This window comes from Telmatherina bonti (genome assembly GCF_933228915.1).
Source record: "Telmatherina bonti genome assembly, chromosome: 3".
In the NCBI taxonomy this organism is placed as follows: Eukaryota; Metazoa; Chordata; class Actinopteri; order Atheriniformes; family Telmatherinidae; genus Telmatherina; species Telmatherina bonti.
This window is the reverse complement of record NC_136621.1, coordinates 4620853-4630914: the sequence shown is the minus strand read 5'-3', so window position 1 is coordinate 4630914 and position 10062 is coordinate 4620853. Positions and strand designations below refer to the sequence as shown.

At 46.4% G+C, this 10062-nt stretch overlaps 1 protein-coding gene across 1 annotated transcript in view; it reads left to right on the top strand.

The window, feature by feature from the left end:
- armh3 (armadillo like helical domain containing 3) overlaps positions 1 to 6355 on the top strand; it is a 27868-nt gene extending 21513 nt beyond the window's left edge. Inside the window, exons 24-26 of the mRNA XM_079264981.1 lie at positions 2068 to 2146; positions 3477 to 3593; positions 5711 to 6355. Of these exons, the coding sequence (XP_079121107.1) occupies positions 2068 to 2146; positions 3477 to 3593; positions 5711 to 5803 (289 nt within the window). The 3' untranslated portion in view covers positions 5804 to 6355. The remainder of the gene's footprint in view (positions 1 to 2067; positions 2147 to 3476; positions 3594 to 5710) is intronic.
- The last annotated feature ends 3707 nt before the right edge of the window (positions 6356 to 10062 follow it).

The window sequence follows — 10062 nt, the reverse complement described above, 5'->3', positions numbered from 1 at the left end:
ATTTAATTGCAGAACCTTTGTCGGTGCAGTTTAATTTTACGCCGATTACACTGATGCACACTTTACTTCTGCTTTTAACGTAGCTTTATCGGCTCAGTATTTAGCATGTTTCAGACCCTTCTGTGGGTTTATTTACACACAAAAGGAACATCAACAAGTCGAGTGTGTTTCTGGTGAATCAGGGTCTCGGTGAGTAACTGTTAAGGAACTGTGAAGTTGGCAGGAGCCTCCACAGAGTCAAGTAAACAAATGCTTCTCAGCCTGGTTCTTTTTATTTGGTCCCAAGTTTGGCAGAGGTGCTGGACTGGCTGAAACTTGGGGAAAAAAGCAGGAGTTTTTATGTTTTCTCATTAGTTGACAGACACTAAGAAACTTGATGGCCATAGAATACCGCTGGCAAGCAGACGAACTGGCCGGAGAGCCGTCCTCAGTCTCGTCCTCCAGGCTGGAATGAGGAGCAGCTGCAGCCAATCAGTCACGACACACCTGAAGAAAATCATGTCCTGACCGGCCCAACGTGTAGTTTTCTCTCCTCCATCAGCAGCAGCAGCGAAGCCCCCCCCCCGTCATAAAGAGAAGCTCGGTCACCATGCAGCTCCACCTGCAGTCAGAGAGGAGGGGATCACCTCTCCTGCATGATCAGACTGAAGTAGACACAGATTATTTCGTCCTGGTTTACTGTCAGATGTTAATCTCCTACAATGTAGATAAAACTTTTATAAAGTTAAAATGACTCTAACATCTTGTAGACTATTAATGAGAGAATAACTGGAGCTGCAGTTGGTAGTTAAGTTTTTAAAATCACACTTTAACTTTGGGTCTGTTTTACCAGAGATGTTTTTCTTTGGCTTTTTCACTGTTTCAAAGGTAAATTCATTTATCCAGACATTAGTAGAGTTTAAGTTTATAATATTAATCTATTTTTAAATTATTTCAGATCCATTTAAATGAAAAAAAATTTCCTTTTTTAGGCAAAATTAATTAAGCGATAAAAAAGCGTTTAATCAAGACTAATTCATGTTAAAGCCTGTAATTGATTGGAATATTGGAATATTTTTTAATCGAGCCCCATGCCTACTTTTTATCTGATTTGTGTAAAATGTTCATCTCTGAGTGAACTTAAGTCCTGTTTACTTCTCAGCTTTCGTCACTGATCAAATGTCTTACATGTGCCGGGCGCTTCATTCTTTTGGTTTTACCGTCTTAGCTGTGTTAGTGTTTCCCCACAAAAGCATCAGTGTGAGTGTTTCATTTCTGCATGAATTTAAAACCATTGTAGACCTTTAAACGCTGCAACCAAGCGGCAACCTCCGGCGGTTAAAAGTGAAGCCTAAGCGGAAGGGCATAAAACTGCAGTTCCCCCTTCATCCACTAGGGGCTGCAAAACAGAGCAAATCCCCATAGACTCCCATGTTAAAAAGACCAACTTCACAGCAGAAATAAGCATGTTTACAGCCTGGTTCAAAAATCCATTTCAGGTTTATTAGGTCAGGTTTACCTTCATGACAACTGTGGGGGGGGTGAATTTTTTTTCTAACTCAAAGTTCGACATATTTAGAGGCGTGTCCTTTTGATTGACAGGTACCCGATCTCCCGCTTTCAATAAGAAGAACGTAGAACAACCGCGGTTTTTAGCCGGTTAACAACGTGACTTAGCTTTAGCCCGCTTACCTCCGTTAGCTGGTTAGCTCCTGTTATCTCCGGGTTAGCTCTGTTAGCTTTTAGCTACAGAAAGCTCGGAGTTTGCTTGATGTCAATCATCCACCATGACACTCACAGCTCCCCTCTCAGCTCCACCTCTTTGCCCATATTTGTATTTCCTGGACAAGATGACGCGCATGACGCTGCCAAGATGGTGACGGTAGGAACCGCCCACCGAGCTTCAATTCAGCTCTTCAGAAACCTACGGGTGACGTCACGGAGGCTCCGCCCATCTTTTTATATACAGTCTGTGGATGCAACTCACTGCTAAAATAATGTTAAAATACTGATGGTTTGAAATTAAGTTTTTAACAACTACATGATATATATCTGATGGCTAATTGTGTTTTTTTTTATTGCTTTAAGGGCCATCATCAACCATTTTAACCCCAAGATTGAGTCGTATGCTGCGGTGAACCACATCTCCCAGCTGTCAGAAGAACAGGTAAACAACACACCTGGTTTGGCCGCCGATGTAAATAAAACTGTCTTTAACTCGGACTGCACCCCGCCGCTGAAAATGAATTTTCTAATAAACCACGGAAACACTTGGTTCTTGGAAGCGTTGGAGCAGGTGTGTGTGTGTGTGTGTGTGTGTGTGTGTGTGTGTGTGTGTGTGTGTGTGAGAGTGTGTGTGTGAGAGTGTGTGTGTGTGTGTGTGTGTGTGTGAGAGTGTGTGTGTGAGAGGGTGTGTGTGTGAGAGAGAGTGTGTGTGTGTGTGTGTGTGTGTGTGTGTCAGAGTGTGTGTGTGTGTGTGTGAGAGGGTGTGTGTGTGTGTGAGAGAGAGTGTGTGTGTGTGTGTGTGTCAGAGTGTGTGTGTGTGTGTGTGTGAGTGTGTGTGTGTGTGTGTGTGTGTGTGTGTGTGTGAGAGAGAGAGAGAGAGAGAGAGAGAGAGAGAGAGAGAGAGAGAGAGAGAGAGAGAGAGAGAGAGTGAGTGTGTGTGTCAGAGTGTGTGTGTGTGTGTGTCAGAGTGTGTGTGTGTGTGTGTCAGAGTGTGTGTGTGTGTGTGTGAGTGTGTGTGTGTGTGTGAGAGAGAGAGTGAGTGTGTGTGTGTGTGTGTGTGTGTGTGAGACAAAAACACCTGACAGACCGGTCCCTGTGGTCACAGGTCATGTCTCACTGGGTGATTCCTGCATCGAGGAAGAAAAACCCTCCAGAAGAGTAAAAAGCACAAATTCTGCATCTGATATTTTTATTCTATTGTGTTCTATTGTATTTCATTTTCTGTTGTTTTACTCCTCAGTTTGGATGTTTTTGCGCCGCCGACTAATTAAATCCAATAAATGTTTAAAGCACAGTCGGTCGGGTAAAACTGGATTTCTTTCTAATATTTCTATATGAAGTCAGTCTGCTGCTTTGTCAGGCTGCTAAATTATTTAAAAAGGTTTTCCTTTTGTTTGTGTAAACATGGTTTAAATACAGCAGCAATTATTATGAATTTCATCGATCTGCTTTCATTGTAAAAACAAAAAGCAACTCAGAGCTTGTAGAAAAGCACCTTATTTTGAAAAGAAAACCAGCTAGAAACACCAGTAAAATGTAAATAAGCTTCCAAGTCGCTAATGTCTTTTCCAAATAAAAAATTCTGCTGTTTGTTGGTGGAAAAAGCTGGAAGGGAACCAGTGTTGCATCTCTCCACTTGAGTCCTTATGAATAAAATGTTGTAATAAAGTATTCAAACCTATTTAATATTTTACGTGTGGTTTGCTCTGAGATGCACTTTGAGGCGTAAAGGACGCTAACAGCTGATTAAATGTGTGTTTTCCTTGTTTCAGGTTTTGGAGGTGGTTCGGTCCAACTATGACACCCTGACCCTCAAACTTCAGGATGGTCTGGACCAGTTTGAGAGATACTCGGAGCAGCCGAAGGAGGCAGCTTTCTTCAAGGAGCTGGTATGAGACAGAGCACGCTGCTGTGTGTGGAATGTTTTATGCATTATTCCCAAACGGAGGCAGTTTACCACGGGACACGAAGCCCAACGCTGCTTTGCATGCAGGAGAAAACAGGGAGTTTAGGAAGGAAACAACAGAACGAGTTGCTTCTAGTCTTAAAGACGTAAAACTAGCAGCTGTTTATGCACCGGCGTGTAAACCACAGAAACGACGTTAGTTTCTAAAGCAAACTTTAGCAAACAGGCTTCACACTGTTAAAGGGTCAGTCTTCTGGTTCCACGTGACGACTGCAGGTTTTCAGCAGCGGAAGCTGCAGCTCGGCTCAGCGTCTCGCCACCAGCCGGAGTCTGCCATAGAGGCTGCTGCTCCACCTCGCTGCGTTTTCAGCTTCTGACCGGTTTCATTCTGCAACCGCAGCCACGTCAGTAGATCAGCTCGGCTACTTTTTATTTTGGATTTTAGAGCTGAGATCCTGAAAAACAAAGCAGAGGAAACTTTCTCGGCGCCACTGCTGCGAGTTTTACTTTGAGTTTGGTCGATAAAAATTCCTCTTTGCTGTTTCTGTCGTTTCCATTCGGCCGTCAAGCAGCGGTTCCTTTGTTAAACATTAAGTTTATGGGCTCGACACACAGGGAACGACTAACGGCAGCGACCGCGACATGCGACCGCGGCATGCGACATGCGACCGCGGCATGCGACCGCGACATGTGACCGTGCGACCGCGGCATGGGCATGCGACCGTGGCATTCGACCGCGGCATGGGCATGCGACCGCGGCATTCGACCGCGGCATGGGCATGCGACCGCGGCATTCGACCGCGGCATGCGAGCGCGACATGTGACCGCGATATGTGACCGCGACATTCGACCGCGATATGTGAGCGCGACATGTGACCGTGCGACCGCGGCATGGGCATGCGACCGCGGCATTCGACCACGGCATGGGCATGCGACCGCGGCATTCGACCACGGCATGGGCATGCGACCGCGGCATTCGACCGCGGCATGGGCATGCGACCGCGGCATTCGACCGCGGCATGGGCATGCGACCGCGGCATTCGACCGCGGCATGCGACCGCGACATGCGACCGCGGCATGCGAGCGCGACATGTGACCGCGATATGTGACCGCGACATTCGACCGCGATATGTGAGCGCGACATGTGACCGCGACCGTGACATGCGACCGCGGCATGCGAGCGCAGCATGCGAGCGCAGCATGCGATTGCGACATGTGAGCACGACATGCGAACGATACATGCGATTGCGACATGTGAGTGCGACATGCGAACGCGGCATGCGAGCGATACATGCGAACGCGGCATGCAAGCACGGCATGTGCAGCAGCGCCGCGCATCACGCTCCGCTCACTCGTCTCTAAGAAACGAGATTGGTTGTGATATTGGAAGGGATTTTGGCGTCTTCGCTGCAGTACGCGACATAAAGCTTGAAAGATGACGAGTCGGCAGAATTTAACAGAAATGTTGCTGTGAACTCGACAGAAGAAAAAACAACCCTGTTTCATAGCTGTCCAGAGTTTATCCGTTTTTGCCGGGAAACATCTGTATTTTTCTTTGTTTCCTGACGTCCCGTAATTTTATTTTCCCGTATTTTCATATCGGGGGAAAATACACCGATGCGAGGAGAGGAAGCCCCGCCCCCTGCGCAGAATAAACACGCAGCAGCAACGATAACCTCCTTTCCCACACAAAAAGAACGGCCCCCCAACAATCAACAACGACACCTTTCCTACTCCACCACCCTCTGGGCGGCTGCCAGAAAATGTCCCTTACTTTAAAATCCAGAACTGGACTGCTACCCCGTTTTAAAACCAAGTTTTGGAGTTGGTACGAAGCTTTACACGCCTGATGGAAAAGAACATGTCTGTCGTACATATGCCAAGTGAAGAAAGGAGGAAGAAGGAAGTAAAAGTACTTTAGTATTTCCTGTGTTTGGAGGTGGAGGAGACTGCCATGGTCCTGTCCACGGTGGGGGGGTTTACATGAATCTGGTCTGTGCTGAACTCAGACGTAGGGAGGAGGCGTGGGCGATCTGCGAGGGGAACGAGGGGGGTGGAGCGGTGCGGTGTGGATAAACTGATGTGTGTGTCCATCTGCAGGTGCGCTCCATCAGTCTGAATGTGAGGAAGAATGTCTCTCTGAACACACTGAGTCAGGACGTGCTGCTGAAGGAGTTCTCCAGCATCTCCTGAGACCCTCATCCAGCCCCCCCCAGCTTAACACCAGCCCTCCACGGTTCTGTCCAAGAACAACACATCCTGGGCCGCTGTTAGCATTCAGAACCTCCTCTGTGCTCATACACCTGCAGTACTCTGAGAAGGTGTGTACTGGTGAGAAACCAGCAGCATTGGCTGGACTGTTAACTGGTGGGAACGTTTTGAAAGTATTTAAATCCCATAATATTCACTTAACCCTTTATTTCCAGCAGATATTCAGACTATTTAGCAACATTGCTAACAGTGATATTGAGCCATTTTGACTTTGGTGACTTTTATTCTCCTGCAATCAGAACCTTTTTGTGTTTGGATGCTTGTTGCTTGAATGTTGAATTAATTCGGGTTTCTTCATGTTTGCTGAAGTTCAAACTTTTAGTTATTTGTTGAGGTTCTAAAACCTCCCGACCGATGCTCACATTTCTTTGTCTTTTTAACCAACGAATCAGTGTGTTGGCGAAAGCTGCTGGTTTAGGAGAACGGTGGTTGTGAATGCTCTTAATGATTTTTGGTTTTGGCTTGAAAGAAGATTTATGCTGTTTGATAAAGCTGAAGGTGTTTTTTCTTTCCTTTTTTTAAATAAAGATTGTTTTCCTACTCTACCGCTGCTTCTGTTTACTCACTGGATGATGAATGTGTGTTGAAGCGTGTTTTTCTCAAACGGCTGAGTCCCATGAAGGCTTGCGGGGAAGCTGGAGGCAGGAACACCGGGACAGGTCGCCAGTCCATCGCAAGTCCAACACGAAGAGACAAACCGCCACGCACACTTCAAGTAACCAGTTAACCTAACATGCATGAGAACCCGGCAGACACGGGGAGAACATGGAAACTCCACACAGAATGGTCGCTGCTCGCACATTTGCCAACTCTGCGGGGGGGGTCCCGAGGCATTCCCAGGCCAGCAGAGAGATATAATCCCTCCAGCGTGTCCTGGGTCTTCCCCGGGGTCTCCTCCCAGAGGGACGTGCCTGGAACACCTCACCAGGGAGGTCCAGGAGGCATCCTGACCAGATGCCCGAGCCACCTGGCAGAGGAAATGCATTTCAGACTCCTGTATTTGCGATCTTGCTCTGTTAGTATCTTAAGAATCAAAGTTTGATCTAATTAATTACAGGATTCCTTAATTAATCTTGATTAATTACATTTTCATCTCCTAAAAATATGTTCCTGAAAAAGCAACTTTTTTTTTTTTTTTAATTTAATCGGGATGAATGGATGAAAAAATCAAGCCACCCCTGAGTCTCCCAGCTCTGTTCCCTCATCAGAAGATGTGTTGGTAAGATCGAGGTCTTCAAAGTATTTCTTCCAGGGACACACAACGTCCTAAGTTGAGGCGGAGCTGTTGAGGTTGACAGCTCTGCCCCCCTTTTCACCTGAGTGTCCAAGGCCCGTGGTGTGATGAGGAAGACATGAGCGATGATGGTAGATCTGTTTACCTGAAACAGTGTCTGGATTTGTTACTGCTGCTGTGCGTTCAGAATGTTTTAGACTTCTGGTTAAATCTTCATGAGAGCGGAGATCGCCCCCCTCTGTCCCGGCTAGACGCCCCCCTCCTGCCATCGTCCTTTCGTTTCTTTATCTCCGTGTCCTCGCCACCACATGCACAAACACACAAACACGGCCTCCACTTTGTGAAAGTTTGGAACATCTGGCACAACTGTAATCAGCTGTTTGTGTTTTCCATCAGGGTTGTTTCTCCACAGCAGGCCCGACTTCGGCTCATCGCCGACTACCTGTCAGCTCCCCACCCTGAGAGGGGCTGAACTTCTCTGTGGGAGATAAACAACCATCTCCACGGCAGGATTTACCAGTCACTCAAACGCCTCTCTCCCAGTTCTTCTCGTCTTGTTTCCATTCATCCGTCCTTCCCTCTCTGTTGGTTTGAGCCTCTGCTCTTTTCTCTGCCAGGCCTGCTTTGCTTTGCCTTGTTCTTCGTCCTGCAGTGGGAAGATATTTTCCTTCCTCTCCATCCTCTTTCAGCAGAGGACAGAATAATCCCTCACTCACTCCGCTGCCTGTCTTTAATAAGCTTAAACCACATTTATCCCCAACAAACATTATTTCAACCTTTCCTGGAAAAACTTTTTATTTAGGTTACGTTTGTTTGTTAGTTTTACCTGGTTTGTGTGGATACAGTACAACTTGTACTGTATACTTAAAGATCGCGTACATTTATGCCATAATGACTTATTCTTCTACAGATCCAGAACATGTGAATTCTGACAGTAAGTCAGATTTTATGCCGTATTTACAGCGAACCGTAGTCTACGGGTTTGTTTGTGTTTTACATTTAATGAAATGCAGCAGGTTGCAGTGGGAGCATTAAAGGGTTCCTATGATGGTATTTGGAGTTTTCTGAGCTTTCTACAGTGTTACAGTGTTGAATCCTCATCAGACATGTGAACGACACTGTTTTTTATCACCTAAACGCATGTTTGAGTTTGAGTTTGAGTTCCAGCACGCTCTCTGTTCGGTTTCCATGGCGACGAAAACGCGTGGTTTTAGAGAGTTTTTTCTACGTGGAAATCCTTGTGACGTCCCGGGGGATAAGGTTCGGTGATTGGTTACCTTCTACTGGTTAACAAGGACATGTAGAAATACATCAGGCGGGTGGAAAACGTGGGATAAAGTTATTTCCAACGATGGCTGGTGAGTTTACCAAAGAGAGACATCCTGCTGCATTCGTTGCTGTTTTCCACTTCGTTTTCAGGCTCTGATTCAGGTTCCAACATGTAGGGCTGGATGCTATGTGTTGACATGGTATTTTGTTTTTTTATTGAGTTCATATTAGCCTAATCCTTCTGTTTATGAGATGTTACAATGACGGTGAAAGCAGGTGCGGTGCGCGCTCCCGATGTAGTGCAGTGGCGGGAGGCGGGGCTTAATGCGGAAGAGTCTCAATCCACTCGTTTTGCCCGCAGGCTGATCTGACAGCCTACGGAGAGGGTCGGTCTGAAGTAAATAAAGCCATTTGTGACAATAACTCCATCAATCCCAGCCCTTCTGGTCTCAGAAATAAAAATAAATGAGCCTGAAATGCACATAATAGTTCCACTTTAAATACTACTTTCACAACAAACTTTAAAAATAAATCTAATAAAGAAAGAAAAATCTCCAATAAAACTAAGTTGCAAGATGGAAAGGTTCCAGTGGAAATAGAAAAACTTGATATGAAGCAGACCTGCAGTGGAACTGCAGGTTTTGTCTCCATGTTCAGTTCAGACTCTGGAACCGGAACTGGTCTGGACCCTGATGACCTGAGGGACATCGCGGGTTCAGAACAAACCAGAAGATCCTGAATGGACCGTGGTCCAAAGCCGTTCAGCGCAGACACGAAGTAAAGACCTGAGGACTGATGGTCTCCGTGTTCCTGGTCTTGTGGCGATTTTAACCTCCGACATCAGTCACAGAGAAAGCAGGACCAGACAGGGCGCCATCCATCACCGCAGCCTTGAAAATATTCACTCCTTAAGAGGTGACTGGATCCGGTCCAGTCTGGATCCAGTCCAGTTCTGCACCCTTTCAACACGTTCAAAGAAATTCATCAGAGAAATTTTTGAAAGTTTTATATGTTCATTAACATCTGGCGTCTGTACTGTGGCGTAGCGGTTAGTACCATGACCTCCTGACGAGAGCGCCGCTGGTTCGAGCCTCGGCTGGGGGGCGGTTCTCTGGGGTTTGTGTGTCTCTTAAGGACCTCTGGTCAGTCTGAATGTTGGTGTGAGTGGTGCTGTGATAAAGTGGCGACCTGTCCAGGCTGTGTCTCCCTGAGCCGGGTTCTGCTGGAGGTTTTCTTCCTGTTAAAGGGAAGTTTTTTTCCTTCCCACTGTCGCCTCGTGCAGCTCAGGATGGAGGATTGGATCCAAGTCATGACTCGATGCAATCAGTTGGTTTCTATGATAGGATATGTATGAACTGGCTTGAAATGTTGTGAATGTGCATTGTGGCAACATGGTTGTGAAGTGGCGCTGAACTGAATTACCTGCCTCTTCGTGCTAATCCAGCTTCTCCGCGGCGCTGAACGGGACCAAGTGGAAAATAAATGATGGGATTTTTCTCAGTGCAGCTATGAATCTTTATCATCTGCATGAAGCTGTTGATTTTCTTTAAGGCTCAAATGATCTTTATTTTCTGGTTGCATTAATGGTGAATCTTTATGACATAAAGTCTTTAGAAGATGCTGAACAGATTAACAGAATGAACGTTGCAGACCAGGTAAAGTTTGGGGGAGTTTCCAC